We start from the raw sequence: 19,244 nt of genomic DNA, 5'->3' as shown, positions 1-19,244 counted from the left end.
CACAGGGCAGGCTGCGAGCCATCGAGACTCGATATCGACCCTGATAAAACGGAACCGAATTCAATTCTCCGTATACGTCTAGACGCCTTGCCATGCCACACGTGTCTCAATGCCAGACCCGAGGAAGCCGCACCCATGTATAGTCGCTACAAAACACCAAAACCAAACCAACACTCATTTATGATATGAAAAGAACAACGTCCAGGGTATCAAAAGCATCACACACAAGCCAAATCTTATACCTGCTGCATGCTCATGCTCGCCATCGTCGCTCACTAGGAGAAGAACTCATCCTGGTCTTTGTTCCACGGATTTCGGTTGACTTCCTCGTCTGCGCCGTCGATAGGCGCGAACTTCGGGGTCGCAGTCGGCGAGGCCTCCTCCTCCTCGTGAGCCTCCTCCCACGCGCGCGAGCCCTCGACCAGCGGCCCTTCGTTCTCGACGGTCTTGACTCGTCCGTCGTAGCCGGTGCGCTCTGCCGCCTCGAGGTACTCCTCGGTGACGGTGTTGTAGTCCTCATTGGCGGTACCGAAGCCAGACGGTACTGTTTCGTTTTCGTGGGGCAGAGGCTCGGCCGTTGCCTTGTCCCGATGTTGGTGATGGTCAGGAGAATGGACGATGCCGGATGACGAGGGGGTCGAGTCCTTCCGCTTGCCCTTCTTCTTGGTCTTCGACTTGATAAGATCCGCGCTCGGCGTCCTTGAGCCCTGAGATGGGCGCGAAATTGATGGTGACGATGACGATGATCTCGGCTCAATGTTGGGTATGCGGGCAAAGCTGGGCTGTGGAGTTGTCCAGAGGTCTCGGTAGGGCTTGTTGGCTGTGATGACTGGGTACTACGGGTGAGGTTAGTGTTCTGACCCTACACAATGAGTGAGTGTGGCAACTCACGTTCCAGTCTCCAAACTCCAATTTCTTGGCCTTCTTGAACAGATCTTCGTCACCGGGATCGAGACTCGGCTCGTTAAAATCCAGTGCACCATTCGTCCGCGACTGAGACCTGTCCCGACTTGACTCGCCGCCCTGCAGCAAAGAAGTATGTTCGTTGATTTCGTTAGGATTCGGTAACCAGTACTTCCCCCTGCCTCCCCTTTCATAGCGCATTCCCGCCTTCAGTCTCGCTAGTCGTGACTTCGAGTCCTCGTGAGCCAGGATCTTGTCGTTGGAGTCGAACTGCCGGTACTTGTATTTGTCTCCACTAAAGGTCTCTTTCGTGTCTTCGATCAAGTCTCGAGGACCAAAAGCGTCTCGACATGCGTACCAGACCGGCAGTCGCGCGGCAGATAGCCTGTTGTCCGCGTAATCGTGCCACGAAAACGCGTACCAGTGAGCAATAGCAAAGATTGGCATCTCAAGACAGATCAGAGCGTCCTGGATCGCCGCCGCTAGATTGTCTTGCGTGTAGCCCTCAACATTGTCAGGGATCGCTCCCAACCAGACGAGAATGGACAGAGCGAATCCCTGCCAGTAGGATGCGAAGATGATGAGCTTGATGCAGAGGAACTTCGGCATCGGTCTGAAGGGCTTCAGGTCATCGTGCATACACACCCAGAACAGGCCCAGCGAATATAGACTTAGCGTGACGCTGACGTTATAGATGATCCCACTCCACAGGTAGCCGGAGCTCACGTCGATGTAGCCCTCCTTGTATGTCCCGGTGGCCTTCATCACAATCGCAGATATACCCAGGATCGGCTTCAGCCATGCATATTGCAGAATGCCCCGCTTGATAGCCAGGAAGGTATAGGGGTCGGAGATGTCGACGGGCGAGAGGACACGGTCCAAGGGCCACAGGTGGTTCACAGGGGCTCGGCCATGGGTCATGATAATCAGGTTTCGTTCGCCGCCAAGGTAGTTGATCAGGAGTTGGAAGAAGGTGTAGATGGTGAAGGCCTCGTAAACGTCGCGTATAGGGTCGAGCCACTGGGCCGCGGAGAAGGATATAAGGCTAACCCAGGAGGAGATGGAGTAGATAGGCACCCTGTGGGCGCCGGTCAGCCTTGATGCGCGTCCTGGAGTTTCTGGGGACGTCGATCTGCAGACTCACATGAGCAATATGCGAACGACGTATCGCTGCAGTAGCGGTTTCCTGTAGTTCTTGCTGGGGTCATGTCAGCGGAAAGCCCAACAAGGGGTGCACAGCTTTCGAGAGCATACGTCTGGAGCCATGTTGACCTGTTGGAGATGTTAGCTCAGGGGATCACGTCGCAGGGGCTTCAGAGGATGCGTTGAAGCGTACACTATGGAGAAGAGAGTTGCAGATAGAGACGCGACACCAGCCACCACCGTGGTGGCGTAGGTGAGCTTCTGGCCAGTGCCTCCGGCCATGGCTCCATGCGCTGGAGGTTCGAAGCACGAGGCAGTGAAGAAAGCAGGAGAGTAATCAAACAATAACCCTAAGAGGTCATCATCGTCCGTGCCGCGAGGGTGGTGGAGGCAGCCATGTGACGAGAACACTACGTAGGCGTCGTGCCTCCTGACAGCTGGGTCTACCTAGTAGCTAGTGCCTGCCGACTCGGAGCGTGGCCCCCGCCAAGCCTGGAGTTGCAGGGTCTTCTCCACTGATTGGGCGGCAGCTTTTAGCGCCTGTATCAAGCGGATGACGTCTCTCAGCACTGGTAGCACCAGGAATACGCGTATAAGCAAATCAAACATCAGTGCAACATAGACTTGCTGCAAGGGGGCCATAGCACTGGCTATTCGAGTCCCGTTTGAGGAGACCCCTTAACTTCCACAAATTCAAGGAGGGACCCAAAAAGGCGTTCGAGGGAAAGTAGTGTCGGTATTTAGTTGCAGGATGGTTGTTAAGGGGGAAGAAACGCTTTCTTCAAAATTCCTATTTGCTACACTCTATGGCTAGTAGATTCATGTAGGGTTGGCTGCTCTTGATTCTGAGCCACATCCCTAAGAATTCGTGAAGAAAAAAAACAGTACAGCAATCAGTAATATCTCCAGTATCATGAAAGACCCGAGTTCCCTAAAGTGTATGGGTACAATATCGGATTGTAGTTTTCTCAAAAAGGGAGGTAAAATGGTATACATGTAGCACAGCCACAGTGAACAGAACCATCGCGGGCTGTAGATGCTGCTCCTACGCGGAAACACTGTTTCAATTCACTGGAGATGTGGCGACTCCATCTAAGTAAGTATCGGCGTAGACTTCTCTTCCAGGACCAGTTGAGAACAGTTTCCCGGGTGATTCGCCTGTCCAGCTCGAGAGAATGTTCCACGAACCCCAGTTTTCCATTCTTGTTTACTAGATACTAATTTATCTTCTACCTCTTGGCAACAGATAGGGATACCCACCTATGAACGGGCAGGAGGGGGGCTCGGTATCGCTTAGAACTGTGGAAGTCAATTCGGATTTAGACAACATACCTTCGTTGCTCAGATCGACCCCTTTTACTGGCAACGTCTTTTCGGTATAAATCCAACATCGTTTCATAGCTTGAAACTTGGTCCTTCTAAGTCCACCCCATGTAAATTTACGACTCCTTTGACTTTCCTTTTGATCTTTCAGTCAATACGCAGTCGCCCAAAATGCAATTCGCCACCATCCTTGTCACTCTCGCCTACGCCGCTGCCAGTTTGGCTACCCCTTTGATCCTCCGGAGGCAGTGTGACACTTCTGAATGCCAGGCTGACTGCGTCGCTGCCGGCCTTGTAAGTCATTCCCATTCCCTCTATCCTGCAACATGAACCCTGGCCAGAAATTTGATATTCTTGATAGACCTGGGGAGGCAACGACGACTGCTGGGGTGCCGCTCGTGTCTGTGATTGCAACTAAGCGTTTCCTGTGTGGACGTGGAAGAAAGCACACGTGCGAATTATTCTTCTAGGAAACCAGGAGGGGTGCATGCATGGTGGACCGACAATCTGGATGGGCATCTAGATGAATGTGTTATTAGGTGTCCAAGTAGTGGGGGAAGAAATCGATGAGACCTTAGAAATTCTGCGTATAATATCAAAGACACCTACAACAGAATCAAAATTCCATGAAATCAGAACCGAAATGTGATAATTGCGCTTCAAGACGTCTCCCACGTCAAGTTGTTTCATTAATGCAGTATGAGACCGCAAGAGTCGTGCTACTACACAGCATCTCAATTCAAACGGGCCAGTCGGGAGCCCACAATGCAAGTCGTCATGCGCGGGCGCATTTGTCAGTTCCACCCTTGGTGACCAAGCTGTTTCTGTGAACCTTGGAAAACCATGTTACGGCCAGTGTCACGGTCACCATTTGAGATGCTAGATCCAAACAAAGCGACATCGAAAACTATTTTACATCTATAAGCTGGACAGGAGAAGTACCTCGGCAGAAGAACTAAGAGAATACTTCGTCTTTGACCTTTAAGGGTGAGTAGGATCAGGCACACTCTGCATCTGATCGGCATGCGCGCAATTACCTACCTCAGATTAAATTCAGTATTACGAGGGCTGTGAGAGACGGATAGTTGTAGGCATGACAGCTTGTGACAGCTTGATGAGCTGATGTCACCTATGGCTTCTCTTGGCTGCCCTACTGAGCGTCTGCATTAACCCTCTTGCAAACGGTAACTAACTGTTACAAACGTTCGTGAGTTAATTCTAAGCAGCAGATGCTCACAAAGTCGAGAATCCGAGCCATGCGTCTGACTTACAGTATTGGACAAGGACGCAGCACCGTCTTCATCGTTGATGGAGAGATTTGTAGTGATTTATATGGTGCAAAGGTCTTGCATTCAGACGCATTTCGACGGCCTATAGTCACAGATTTGTTCGAAAGTCTGGTCATATTTTGCGGAAGAGCGGGCGGTCCCAGGTTGCTTCGGAGTCACCAACAGTAAAGGCGAATGATACTGCACTTCAAGGACAACGACCGTTACGAGGCCATGACAGAATTATTTTCGATATGAAGACCGTTCCAGTTCAGGAACAACACTCTCTCAAAAATGTTCTTAGAATCGTGTTAATGATAGTGTGTCAAAACTACGCTGTAAAATACGATCTGGACGAGTGATTGAATACGTATGAGCCGAACTTCAGCCGGAGTTAAGCGGATCTCTATGCGGGCGGCACGTCACGCACAGGTGCATGGGCACATGCAGCTACCAACAACCCCTGTCCATGTTCGTCCTTCAATTACCTGGGCAATTATCTGGGGAATTGGAGCTTGACGCGACGCCATACGAGCAACTGCACACCTTTCCGTCTGCAATTAAATCGCTACGAATAGCGAGCGCACGCAGCAAGCTCCTTGTCCAGGACACGATTCATAAGTTCAAGTCACGACTCGGACTGCGAAGGGCATGGGCGTGAAATAAGGCATGGCGAAGGTAGCCAGCTGCAGAGGAGCTGACAGAAGTTGGGAAGCACGGAGGGCTGCGAACACCAACGGCGAGAGCCATCGTGGCTAGCTACGAGGAGGCTTGGATCTGTATCCGGGATCAAGATGGTCAGGAGTCCTTTGGCGGATAGCCCATTCGAGAACTCCCATTTCAGCGGGTATGCCCACTCTCTCCTCGCCCCTTTTTGCTTGTGAAGCCTGGCGCTGACTCCATCTTCACCTTTAGTATCTTCCTCGCCTGGTGTCTAACCGCACTCGTTCTTTCCGTTTTCTTCCTCGGATATTTCAACAGAGCAGTGGCCTCACTCGTCTCCCTCTTGCTCCGATCCTATCTTTGGAACGTCTACGGCATCTACATCGACATTAAAGCCCTTCAGGTCTCCTTGCTAGCCGGGCGCATATTCATCAAAGGCCTTCGATACCATGGAAACAACGAGACTATTTTCGTACACGATGCATATATCACATGGTCATACTGGCAATGGAGAGTCCGAGATGCGGATATCGAAACATCGAGGGGTGGACCCCGGGATCATGCCCAAGGCCAAAAAAATGGCAAGAACGCGAAGCTGCCATGCCGGGTGAACGTTGTCATGTCTGGGCTCGAGTGGTTCATTTATAACCGCAGCGCCGCCTACGACACCATTTTGGCTGGATTGGTTGATGATGAAGCCTCTACAACTCCTGTGTCAAAGGAAGAGGAACCTGCCAAGCTGAGGAGACGCGCTGACAGGACCTCGAACGCACCTGCTCGAGACGCCTCGCCGCAGAAACCTATCAACCGAGTTGAGTCAGGAGAGAGTAGTATGAATGGCTATGGAAAGCCCAAGGCAACCTTTCAGTCCTCTGGCTCAGACGAGGACAACACAGCCTACTCAGAAACGGGCTCAAAAGACGAGCTTCCATTGTTGCTTCAATTCTATCCCATCAACCTGCAATGTAACAAAGCGGCCGTGGTCATGGGAAACGAAAACACGCAAGCCATCATGATTGTCAACGCCAAGGGGTTCTCTGGTGAGATCGACGCAAGTGCGACAGATACGCCTGACCCGTACCGCCAAATCTACAAAATCAAATTGGATTGTCCCGTCATTGAAATGAGGGATAACCTGGATTACAAAGAGGATCAAGTCGATAGAGCAGTCCGAGAGAAACAAGTGGCAAAAGACTCTGCTCCGCTGCCCAGGCGGTCGCTCTTCCGACGTTACCGACGTAAAGCCTTGTCTCACCTACGGGATCTGGTCCCTTTTTGGAGATCATCTGTCGAGTCGTTTTCTCCGGGGGAACGCACTCCTATTGCTACGGCTGACAGGCAAATACCCGGGTCCAGTCATTGGCAAGGTCTTTCGAGGTACCTAGACGACCTCGAGCGAAATGAACAACTGCGGTGGGCTGGTGTGGAATATGCGGCTGTTAATACAATCATGGATACACCGGAAGCAACCGTCACAATCTACTGGGACACACCGACCCTAGTCGCACCTCGGCGGCCCGGTACTGTTGAGAAGGCAACAAGATCGGATGAAGGTACAAATATCAATGGTGATGATCCGCCTGCCTGGGGCATTAACTTGTCAATCAAGGGTGGCTTCGTTAATTACGGGCCATGGGCGGATCGTCACCGCGCAGAGCTGCAACGAGTGTTCTTCCCAGGGCTTTGCAAGGACTCCCACCCAGCGGAGAAACTTTCGATAGGAGCTAGCAGGGTTCCGACTCAATTCAAGTTGTACGTCGAGCTCGATGACGATGTGACACTTCGAGTGCCGATCCGGGAAGAGTCGAAGAATTGGAGATTCAGAGGCCAAGAACCTCCAATGAGGACCGATAAGGACCGCGACAAACGCAACACACGAAATCGGCTCAAGCAGTCTGATCAGGGCGCCACGGGTGGTTTCGAACGTCAGTACGGATGGCTTGATGTTAAGATCGCAGGAAACGCCACAGTGTCCTACTCAATGGACATGGTTGCGAGTACCCATGGGTTTTCCAGTTCACTTGACCTCGATTTCCCAAAGACCGAGATTACAAGCAGCATCAACCATGAGCTTCTATGGAGGTCCGGCAAGCAGCGCATCTCCTGTGATCTGTCGACGCCCCTCAAGTGGAACGCCCTTCGTCAATGGCGGTTTGATGTGACGACCGACGCTCTTGAGTTGTTCATTCTAAGAGACCACATCTTCCTCTTGACTGATCTTATCAATGACTGGTCTAGCGGACCTCCTGCTGAATACCTTGTCTTCACACCTTTCAAGTACTTTCTCGACCTGCATTTCTCGAATCTCAAACTTTACCTGAACGTGAATGACGGCAATATTATCAACAAGCCGACAGACCCCGAGGACAATGCGTATATCATCGTCACGAGCCCTCTTCTTGAGTCCAGTACGTGCATTTCACTTGATAAATACCGGCCGTCTAAGAGCATGATCCCCTTCGACGTTCGCGCAGACGAGGCCTTCATCAGCTTGCATGTTCCGCCCTGGAATACACAGGCGAGCTTTGTCAAATCGATGGCAGTCGGCCATTTAGAAAATCTAGTGGTCGATGGCCAGTACCATTATAACGCTGGAACCTCGCCAGCATTGACAGACACGCTCGTCGTCAATGTGAATGGCCAGTCTCCCGTCCTCCACCTCTACGGATTCCTCATCAGGTATGTCATGAAACTGAAGGACAATTACTTCGGCGATGACATGCATTTCAAGACGCTGGAAGAGTACCAAGAGATGCTTGATGTGAAAGAGAAGAACCCCGAGGCAGAGCTCCCTGTGAAGGCGCCGTACAAGAAGTCGAATGACATGGATGTGATGCTCAGCGTCAGACTCGATGACCCTAAGATCTTCTTGCCTGCCAATCTGTATTCTTCGGAAAACAATGTGCAGATCGACGGTACGCATCTGTCCGCAGATTTGCGATTCACGAACTACTACATGGATTTGGACTTGGTTATCAGTCCACTCCACTTATCTTTGGGACATGGTGAAAGCGGCCAAGAGACCCCTCTCAGTGCGACGACGACCACTCAGCTCTTCATTGACGGAATCAATATCTATGGACACCGTGTATTTGGGTTACCGCCGACAGAACCAACGTATCTTTGCAACTGGGACCTTGGCATCGGTGCCATTACTGGAGAGTGCACCGCTGACTTCCTCACTGCTCTTATGAGAGGCGGCAAAGCTTTCGTCCTAAGCTTTGATGACGACGAGAATGCGTTGGTACCCAGCTCTTCAATCGTCTTGTACGACGTCACATTCTTGCGCGTTTCGGTTCTATCTGTCCGGCTTTGGCTTCACGTTGATGAAGCCGCCTTCCTCTTCTCGACTGGCACGATCGACGTCAATTTTAATGACTGGGCAGGATCGCACTATTCCAAGCGAGCCAATGTCAAGATACCAGATTTACAGCTGTCTTGCGTGAATGCAGAGTCTGCGTCGAGGCAAAGGTCCAGGTCTTATGACACAGTCGAGACAAACCTTCTAGTTCGAACCAGCATACACCTGGCAAGCATCGGACGGAAGTTTGACTTCTCGCATGAGTGCAGGCTGCAGCAAGAGCTCATAAGGCGTGAGGATCAGAGAACCTTGCGAACGCCGTTCCTCCTCTTACCGGGTCGACTTGGCGATTCCACCCCAGAACCAGTCGACCCAGTAGCCCAGCCTGTACCACCAGTACCGCAACCAGCGGCCGAGGGTGATGTGCCATACGACAAAGCATCGATGGTGTCCAGCGGTACATCGCGACGCTTCGGAGGCCTCAAGCACAAATCATCATTCCTGAGTGTATCAAGTTCGAGTCAAAGCAGTATCATACGACCCTTGAGTTCTCGACAGTCTTCGCGCCACTCGAGGCTGCCGGAGGGGCTACGGCCTCTGACTGCAATGGGACAGCAGAGCTTACACCGCCGAGACCCTTCAGCTTCTACCGGTCGTCACTCGGCCTTTTACAGTGCATACGCAGATATTGGCGGAGACAGAAGGGACCAGGTTCACAACACGGTGGCATTCTCTAGTCAATACTTCGCACCATACTTTCCTCTCGAGACAGTCCAGCCGGACATCGCAGAGACGCTGGCGCCTAGCATCGAAACAGATGAAGAAACCGCTACCTCCCCCACGGCTTTCGACCTAGAGGATGTTGATTCAGAGAACATGAAGGAGGACAGTGCATACTCAAGTGTGATGATTGAATTGCCCGTGGGGCTGACCGCTTTCCTTAACCCGATTGCTGTCAAAAACATATCCTCGCTGATAGCCGCGCTTCAACCTTCGGATCCGCAAGACATCCTCGACTCCTTGCAAATCGATGCAATGGACGACATTTTTGCCAAACAGAAGAAGAAGAAGATGCAAGGAAATATCAATGATCTGATGTTGAGGATACCCAGCGCAAACCTCAGATTCGTCAATGCCTCTGAAATGGACTCATCGGAACCACCTCAAGAAGAGCAGGATCAGTATGATGCCCACGTGAGCAACCTCGTGCTCACGACAAGGACCCAGAGCTCGTGGGAAGATCCTTTCGACTTGACCAGCGTGCGGGAGAAGAGCTCGTTCCACGTGAGACTTGGTGTGCTCGAGCTATCAGCAGCTGAGCGTCTCGCACTGCACCTTGATACGCATGCAGCAGTCAAGGCGCAAGTAGAGAATGTCATGGTGTCCATGGGCACCAAAGACATGACCTATCTCGACGGAGAAGTCGGCAGTGTAAAAAGCAGCATATCGTCAGAGAAGATCGAGTATCTAGCATCCCTCACTCATCGAACGACCGCACTGGCTACTGAGCTGGAGAAAGTATTCAAGCCAACACTAGCTCGCGAGGGTAGGCTCATCAAGTATTTGACTTACAAGCTTGTGACCGAAGGTCAAGATGCTATCGATCCGATTTTCTTGATCCGACCATCGGCTGTTCTACGGTCTGCGAAACAGCATCTGCGGACCTTCGACTCGTGGAAGCTCATCGCCCGGCTAAGACAGATGTGGGCTGCCTTGAACCCCAATAGCAGAGAGCGACTGGAGCTGGATTGCCTGGGATCAGCATTCGAATTCCCCGACGATGCTCGACAGCAAGTCGTGAATGCCTTCGAACGATGGAGGAATTGGGACCTGAGTAGTATAAACCACTCGGAGCTCATTCAAAACATCTTCGGCAAGGATGCCAGCATGAGACCAGCATCACCCAGCACAGATTTGGCATTCCTTGCAGTGATGCGCCTTCGCGATACACGAATTATACTGGATCCTGGTCCGAAGCAGAATGAAATCGTTCTCACTGATGTTACTGCCAGATTCCAGGACAGGAATCTTCCAGGCCCAGAATCTGACCACGGATCCTCTCCTATCACAATGCTCAACATTTACTGCGGCGAAGCTGCGATCAGACTTAATTGGGACTTATGCGAACTCGCTGAGGATGTTCTGAGGCTTTTTACCCGGCTGCAGAATCGCAAGGAAGCCCAAGCTGAAGAAGCCACCAAACCTCTGGCTAAGTCTAATGGCAAGCCCCTTCATGTGGTCATGTCCATTGGCCGTGGCGAGATGGCATTCGATGCTATCAACCTCAATTCTGTATCCCTTGCCAATGGCATGAAGGGGTCTATGCTTGTTCGCCACGACTCCAAAGATGTCACTGATACAGACTTTGTTCTCAGCTGCGAAGCCTTCACGTCGCGCTTGCGCAGCCACACCCAAGTTATCGGTATTTTTCAGCTGCGGGAGCCGGCTGTTATTGTCTCTCATACATTGCAAGCCACAGAGACGACCGATTCTCACATTATCAAGGCCTCAGCAAGCAGCAAACAACTTTCGTTTGCTGTTCAGCAAGACCCGATTGGTCTTTTAGAAGTCCTCGATCTCTTGATCAAGGATGAAGCAGCGCAACTTTACCGGCTGAAGGGCCATTTGCCATCTTCTTCATCCCCAAAGCCTAAGCAACTGCAACCAAAGATCAAAGAGAGATTGTCTTCGGTCAGAGTTAATCTTGCTATGTTCCTGGACGAGTACTATATCAGCATTCCTCTGCTCCAGTCATTGACGTACTGTGTGTCAGGCGTTGTAGCTCGCGCTGCGATGGCCGCCAACTTTGGGAAGGAAATCATCTTTGATTTCGATATCAAGGAGAACTCCCATGAGATGCAGATCAGAGTGAACAACAAGCCGCGGTCTCTCTCGCTGCTTGAAATACCCCCTACCAATGGAAGAGTCACGAGTCTGATGAGTGAGGGCGAGACCAGCATCAGTACATTTGCGTCAATTGAGCTCATCCAGTTGGATGCGTCTGCGGTGTACAGCTTGCTCAGCGCCCTAAATCGGCCCGAGATCTCGAGCTCAGTTGATGACATACAAGAACAGGTGCAGCTCATTCAAGTGCACGCTCGAGAGACCTTCAACATTAGCCAGAGATCTCCACAAGATTACACTCCGGTTGACGCGCCAAAGAAACCTTTGGTGTATATCGCCAGTGTCACTTGTGAGGGCCTCGAAATCTTTGGAAACTCGCCTTTGAAGTCAGATGCGGAGCCGTTGGCACACATCTTGTTCCGTCTTGCTGGCGTTCACTTACGAATGGGAAATCGCCCGGAGGCTCATAGGCCAATCTTGGATTTCCCAGAAGTTCATGTCAACTTACGGCAAATTGAAATGGGAATAGGCAGGGGCGTAGAGGATGACTTTCGAACCTGCGGAAGACTGGCTTTTGGGGCACTTATCACGGCGACCTCCAAGGCAGCAGACGATGGGTCCGAACAGAGGCATTTCAATGTTGCCACTGATGGCTTTGATGTGATTCTCTCCCCGGAGACCATCTCAACTGTTGTCGATGTCCTCGGGTACATGGGTGACAAGATCAAGGACCTCGACACATCCCGTGAGCTCGAACTGCTGCGGAAGCTGAGGCAGACCAAGCCCAAGATCAAAATTAACGACGAGGAAGAACAAGAAGAAACGGACTTCCTCGACTCCTTCCTGTCTACAATCAGGTACAACTTTGAGATTCGGAAAATGCAGATCTGCTGGCTCGTCCTTACCGGGAGTGAGGAGCCGGTGGAAGGCAAGGAGGACTTGGTTTTTACCTGGGACAAGATCGAGCTGGGAACCCGTACAAGAAATTCAGCCAGGCTCATGATCGAGAACTTCCAGGTCCAGACGGTCCCAATTGGCCAGGACAAGAGACTACGGTCTGCTAATTCAGCTCTGATGCCTGAGGTGGTTTTTAATGTGGCCTATGTATCCACATCAAACACTCGCCGCATGGCCTTTCAGGCTGTTGGCAAGTCTCTGAATCTACGTCTCACTTCCGGATTCGTCATCCCTGTGTCGAACGTTGCTGACTCCATCAACCTGTCCGTCAAAAACGTTCGCAAGGCTTCGCAGCATTGGAATCCGCCCAGGAGACCAAGCCAACCAGCAGCGTCAGCAGAGAAGCCAGCTGAGCCACGGAAGGCTTTGTTTGGGAACAAGAGAATGGAATCGTTCCTTGTCGATGCGGACTTTGCTGGAGCCGTCGTCTACTTGGCGGCGAAGAGGGAGGCTGATGACGCCTTCCGTTCATCCAGGGCGACGCGTGCTGGTCTCGCCGGCAAGTATGGGCAATTCACTGCCGACGACACCGGTAGCAGTACAGTCATGAAGTCCCCAGGTGTCGCCTTCAAGGTGGAGTACAGAGACCCGGGGAGTGGGAATGAAGACCCCTCTCTGTATGGCGAAATCAAAATCGACGCCTCAAGCAATACATTGTACCCGTCGTTTGTCCCTCTGGTATTGGATATGACATCAAGTATCAAAGAGGTCCTCGCGAATGACTCGGGTAAGACCGTCGAGCCACAGCAAGCCCTTGCTAAGACAAAGGCTGCCCAGGAGGACTACCTGCTTGATCCTAGCGCCGTCATCGGACGATTGAAGCTCAACCTTGGCCTGCGCATCTGCCGGCAGGAATTTACATTGAGTTGTCAGCCCATCGCACGCGTGGCGGCGACCGCTGCCTTCGACGACATGTATTTCACAGTCAATACTGTGGCTTCTGTTGACCAAGGGAACTTCTTTGCCATGTCGGGAGCCATTGCTAATCTGCATGCCTCTGTTCGCCATGTGTACTCCCGGGAGGAAACAGGTCAATTCAACGTGGATTCGATTGTCTTATCCCTCATGAACAGCAAGCATGTCAGTGGTACCAGTGGCGTGTCTGCCATACTCAAGTTCAGCCCTATGGAGGTTTCCATCAACGCGAAGCAGCTTCAGGACTTCCTGCTCTTCAGAGAGATATGGATACCTCGCGACGTCCGCCAGACCTCGACAAATCCAATGGCTAAGCTCCAGACGGAGACGTCCCAAGGACCACAAGGGCATCTGGTGCAGAGGTACCAGCAGGTGGCTGCGACTGCAGCTTTCCCCTGGACGGCTACGATATCCATGTCTGCTCTCGTGATCAATGTCGATCTTGGACAGGCAATTGGAAAGTCCAAGTTTGCCATCAATGACTTCTGGGTTTCATCCAAGAAATCATCTGACTGGGAGCAAAACCTCTGCTTGGGGTTTGGCAGAATCGGGGTCGACAGTCAGGGCCGCATGAGCGGTTTCGTGGCCATGCAGGACTTCAAACTACGGACTGCGATCCAGTGGCCCCAGAGAGAGCGGGCACTGAATGAAACCCCCATGATTCAAGCCTCGGTCACGTTCAGCCAGTTCAGAGTTAAGGCTGCGTTTGATTACCAGGCTTTCCTAGTCGCCGACATCACGTCGATGAAATTCCTCATGTACAATGTCAGAAGGTCACAAGAGGGCACTGGCGACCGGCTCGTGGCCACCTTTGATGGCGAGGCGGTACAAGTATTCGGAACTACGACGTCTGCTGCTCAAGGAGTTGCTTTGTACCAAGCGTTTACCAAACTCGTAGCAGAGCGCAAAGCCAGCTTTCAAACATCACTCAAGGAGATTGAGAAGTTCATGAAGCGGGGCTCAATAGCTTCAAGCACTGCGACGATCCAAAGGCCGTCCATCTCGAAGGCCCAGGTCGATGAGACATTAGCGAAAGCTCCCATCTCACTCGACACCTCCGTTGTGGTGACGCTCAAAGCGCTCAATCTCGGAGTATTCCCTCAAACCTTCTCCGACCACCAGGTCTTCAAGATGGAGGCTCTCAACGCACAGGCTCGCTTCGCCGCCTCGATCGACGACCGGCGCGTGCACAGTATACTGGGTCTGACTCTGGGCCAGCTGCGGATCGGGCTCGCGGGCGTGCGGACGATCGAGGCGCCCAAGGCGCTGAGCGAGCTGACGGTCGAGGACGTGGCGGCGTCGGCGACGGGCTCTCGTGGCGGGACGATCCTCAAGGTGCCCAAGGTCGAGGCTGTGATGAAGACGTGGCAGAGTCCGCAGTCGAGGCACATCGACTACATCTTCAAGAGCGCGTTCGAGGGCAAGGTCGAGGTCGGGTGGAATTACAGCCGCATCTCGTACATCCGCGGCATGTGGGCCAATCACACAAAGACCCTCAACCAGGCCTACGGTAGGGAGGTCATATTGCCCTCCGCCATCAAGGTCACGGGCGTGCTGCCCGAGCCGCAGAAGCAGGCGGTGCCGCCGACGCAGGACGAGGGAGGAGGAGCCGGCCAGAGGAAGGACGGCGGCAGGGAGGAGGAGTCCGCGAAGAAACAGGGCCAGCAGGGCAAGATCACGGCCGAGGTCGACCTCCCGCAGTCGAAATACGAGTACAACGCGCTCGAGCCGCCCATCATCGAGACGCCGCAGCTGCGCGACATGGGCGAGGCCACGCCGCCGCTCGAGTGGATCGGCCTTCACCGCGACCGCCTGCCGAACCTGACGCACCAGATTGTCATTGTGAGCCTGCTGGAGCTCGCCGGGGAGGTGGAGGATGCCTACAGCAGGATCCTGGGGAGCTCGTGAGCGGGGTGGCTGTGTTATTTCTTGTATGGAGAAGGGGGCAAATAAATGGTTCATTGATTTAGTTTTGGAGTTGGAAGGTTGGCCTTGAAAATAGCATACTGCACGCACATAGCACAAAGCGTGGGAAAATGGTCTTTAGCATTGCATAGCCCCTTTTTAATCTTACTAATTTGGTTCTGGCAGAAGCCTCGAGTCCTGACAAAGTAGATTTCCCAGTGCTGAGGCGTTACTGGCGCCTTTAATGATTGGTGTCCTTTCCGAATTGCCGATCCAGAGAATAGGATAGAATGTTGCGTATGGAGCCTTATCATAAGACCTCGTTTGATAAGGACTTGCCGTAGGATGAAATCCAAATTTTGTTTTCTCTTTTTTCTTTTCTTTTTGGTACTATTCTTTCTTGTCCATCCTTCTTCCGCTTCTTCGAAGTCGAGGTCTGTCTGTGCACATTAATCTTGGGGTTGAGCTTCTTCTTTGCATCCTGATTGCCCCAGTCCAACAGAAAGTGCCACTCATGCCCGCTTCCCTTGGCTTCCCCAGACGTCGTGGATTCGTTGGTTTCCATGTATATTACATGTTTTATCAATAAATTTACAACGCTCCCATGATGCAGTCATCTCTATCCAATACCAAAGGCCGAGGCATCGTCATGATGTCCGGCGTTAAAAAGTAATAATATATACAAATCAAATGATTTTTGAAAAGAAGCGAAAACTGGGGCCCTGTTCCAGGCCCGGCGCAACTGATTCCATCCCTCCGCTACGGTCCCAGCACGTCAAGGGACGCGGTCTGCAATATGAACATCTATCCATCCCGACGATTTGGGACGCCGAAGTTCCGGCACTACTAAACCTCATCTCAGCCATGAAGCCGGACCCTCTCCCCCTTGATCTTGCTCGCGACCTGGAAGGCCTGCGGCTTCTGGCCGAGCTGGGTCAGGCTGCGGTGCAGGCCATGCAGGCCGCCGGGGCCCCTCTCCTCGTCGTTGCTGGGCGGCCTGGGGATTCCGCCCTTGACGGCACAGACGGCGGCGAAGTCGAGCGTTGGGTAGCCGCAGCGCTGGGGCCGGCGCTTGCAGATGCGGGCGGTGGCGATGATGGCGGCGGTGCAGAGGGCGAGCAGCAGGCCCGATATGACCCCAAAGAGCCAGCGCGATGTCGGGCCCGCGATGACCTGGTGGCTCATGATGGCCAGCGACATGGTCGTGTACATGTCCTCGCTGAGGCCCTTGCGCGGGTTGTCGAGTTCGAAGATGGACGGCTTGGAGAAGTAGTTGGCGTGGAAGTAGTTAAAGGGCACGCTCATGGCCTTGCGAATGGCCTTGAGGCTCAGCTTCTTGGCGACCTCGTTGTCGTTGATCGGCAGCGCGGTCACGGCGTAGACGGCAAGGGCCGAGTTGTCGCCCTTCATAGTGGAAGTGGAGTTCGAGAGGGCGCTGCTGTTTGCTGTCGCCGCGGGGCTGAAACCTGGGACTACCGCAGAGAGGGCTAGCATGTATTCTTCAAGCTTGATAATTTCCCTAGTAGGAGGGGTGAGGTTCGTAACGGAAAGGATAGAGAAATTTCCACGGTCGTAGTTCACTGTGCCATAGCGTTCGTAGACGAAGAGGGATGATACCATCACGAGTGGGCTCCACCAGGTGGCATCCTCCAGGCAGGTCTGCTTGTTTTGCACAGCGAGTGGGCAGTACGAGGAGCCTGATCGAGGAATGTTAGTGCTCATAGTAGTGAAATACAGAGTGGGATTATTCGTTCTTACCAAACAGTAGCTCCTTGTCTGATCCCACAGCGGCGCACCAATATGAAGCTGCTGCTGCGGTACCGATCAGGTAGCAGTTACCGTTGTCATACAGGCCTTGGATATCGTGCACTGTGCCATACTCAAGATGCAAGACGCGTGTTTTGGGAACCACGTAGGCTGTGGACTCCGAAAGATGCGCGAGGTCGTCCTTTTGCGGTGATATGCTGACAATACCACCGGTTAACAAGTGCGACTCGGCACAGGGTGTCCAGCTGTGGTCAGTGGCCGAGACCGTGCAGAGGCCTTCCTCGGGGCCAAGGGAATCCATACTAAATGAGTCCCGGTCAGACCATGCCGGGGTGCCCATTTGCACGAGTAGGGCCGTGGACGAGACGGAGTCGATGTAGTTGATGTAGGAAGAGTTGAATTTGCCAATGCCAGCAGAGACGGCGTATGTTTCCTGCGGGAAGAAGATGAGCTCGATGGTTATATTGCCCATCAGGATGATACCTGGCAAGGGTATCGTGCAAATGACCATGAGACGGAAGAGACTGGAGTATTTTTGCCTCCAGTCAGCCGTCGCCAGCAGACGCATCAAGCCCCAGACGCCGGTACCTGAGTCCATGCCAACGAAGTGCAACAGGCTGACCCCCTCTGGGCGTGATGCCAGTGCCCACTGTAGATCTTCTACAACCACCACGACAAGTGCAGCCATAATGACAGCGCAGGCCTCGGTGAGTACTCTCAGGATGAGAATTGCGTTGGCGGAAGACGTCGTGAAGAATTTGTCCCTCATCAAGGCTGTAGCCGATCCGGTCGAATAGAAAGCAGTCAGTATCACCATGATCAATGCCAAGAGCAGAAGGCACAGAGTCCACCACCCGAAGCGGCTGCTCTGTTCCATGTTGACGCTCAGACGGCGGGATCGCAATGAGGTCGTGTCGTCATTGTCGCGGTCATCCGTGGACAATGCGTCATTGATGCTTTCTCGTGACGGCGTAGGCGGGTGGAGAAAGTTCTGGTTGTACTGTTGTCCGGGCTCTCTTGTTGGGACATCGTCGTATTCCGGGGCTGGCACCTTCTCGACACTGACAGTCGGCCACTCCTTGCCGGTATCTTTCAAGGGTGATGGCTTTTGGCGCCAGTCTGGAAGGTCCTCGCCGTTCTTCCTCTCGGCCCAATCTGTCGAGTCGACTGTGCTGCTGCGTGTCGGCCAGTATTCCGGCGAGTTACTGGAACGTATTCTCTTGGACCAATCCGCGAACTCTACGGTGGTCTTCCGTACCGGCGCCTCCCTGGACGCAGATCCCCCAACCCGGCCGTTCATATCATCAAGCTGTATCGTCTCGAAGGCCGGAATCATCGGGGCCTTTGACCCGATCCTGTCAGAGGTCGAGGCTGAGTCCTCGTGGATCCAGCTGCCTCCACTGTTAAATCGAGCCGGTCGATCCATAACGAATGATACTGGGGCGCCAACGCCCTGCGTCGACCTTGAGAAGTGAAGTGTGGTTTGGGTAACGAACGTGTGTGGTTGAAGAATAGAGCTACGTAGATTGGCGGGATCAAATTCGATAATGTAGAAGAGGTTAGTTTGTACCCCAGATGGAAGAATTAGACGGAGAATTCCACTGTCGTCCCAACTTCTCCATCACCGCTTGACTAGCGAAGGCCGCTTCCGCTTTTTTTCAGCTGGAATATTGAATCAAGCATCGCTTCGGTTTCACATCGTGAGGACAATGGCAGAAAAGGGACGTGGCCCGTTGAAGCGATCATGTCGCTTCAGCATAGGCACGAGTCATACCCCATGGAGGCTATTCCAGGACCACACTTGTGGAGCTGGAACTCCCGATAACTTCCAACATCAGTCTCTTATTCGCATCCTTCTCCAGGTCGGCCCTGCCACTGTCAGAGAACAGCAGAGATGGTCGACTCGTAGAAACCGGATGTGGTGTTTCCAGGCCGGAGGGCCAGGATTGGCTTCTCCGGCCAACGGGATGAGACGCTGATAGGAGAACACGTTGCCAGGGGAGAGTGTTCGTCCTGTCTTCCGGACGTACCGGTGGGTTGGAAGAGGAACTGACACTCCCAACGAGATAAATATAAAATGACAAGACGACCCCCCTGGAGAAAACGTGTCCGGGCCCGGCTTCCTGGCGCCTAAGATGTCGGTGCGCGTTGGCAGGACACACGTGCACACGTGGGGAAAGCCAGGAGACCCTTGAAGAGGGAGAGCCTGTCCAAGAGAATGAATCCCAAGGGGTGCCCTTACCTTGAATGACAAA

The 19,244-nt window shown here is 52.9% G+C and overlaps 2 protein-coding genes across 2 annotated transcripts; one reads left to right on the top strand and one right to left on the bottom strand.

The window, feature by feature from the left end:
* Positions 1-5,431: 5,431 nt before the first annotated feature.
* J7T55_014295 (uncharacterized protein) lies at positions 5,432-15,225 on the top strand (the record flags this gene model as incomplete). The annotated part of the gene is made up of 2 exons (XM_053142278.1): positions 5,432-5,484; positions 5,553-15,225. 2 exons carry the CDS (start codon positions 5,432-5,434, stop codon positions 15,223-15,225), a joined length of 9,726 nt encoding a protein of 3,241 aa, XP_052994486.1.
* An 855-nt stretch (positions 15,226-16,080) lies between these two features.
* On the bottom strand, positions 16,081-18,415 carry J7T55_014294 (uncharacterized protein; the record flags this gene model as incomplete). The annotated part of the gene is made up of 2 exons (XM_053142277.1): positions 16,081-16,919; positions 16,981-18,415. The coding sequence occupies 2 exons, from the start codon at positions 18,413-18,415 to the stop codon at positions 16,081-16,083; spliced, it is 2,274 nt and encodes a 757-aa protein (XP_052994485.1).
* Between the last annotated feature and the right edge of the window lie 829 nt (positions 18,416-19,244).

This window comes from Diaporthe amygdali (genome assembly GCF_026229845.1).
Source record: "Diaporthe amygdali strain CAA958 chromosome Unknown NODE_11_length_1138210_cov_64_948100, whole genome shotgun sequence".
In the NCBI taxonomy this organism is placed as follows: Eukaryota; Fungi; Ascomycota; class Sordariomycetes; order Diaporthales; family Diaporthaceae; genus Diaporthe; species Diaporthe amygdali.
Note: the sequence above shows the minus strand (reverse complement) of the source record. Positions and strands in the feature narration are given on the sequence as shown.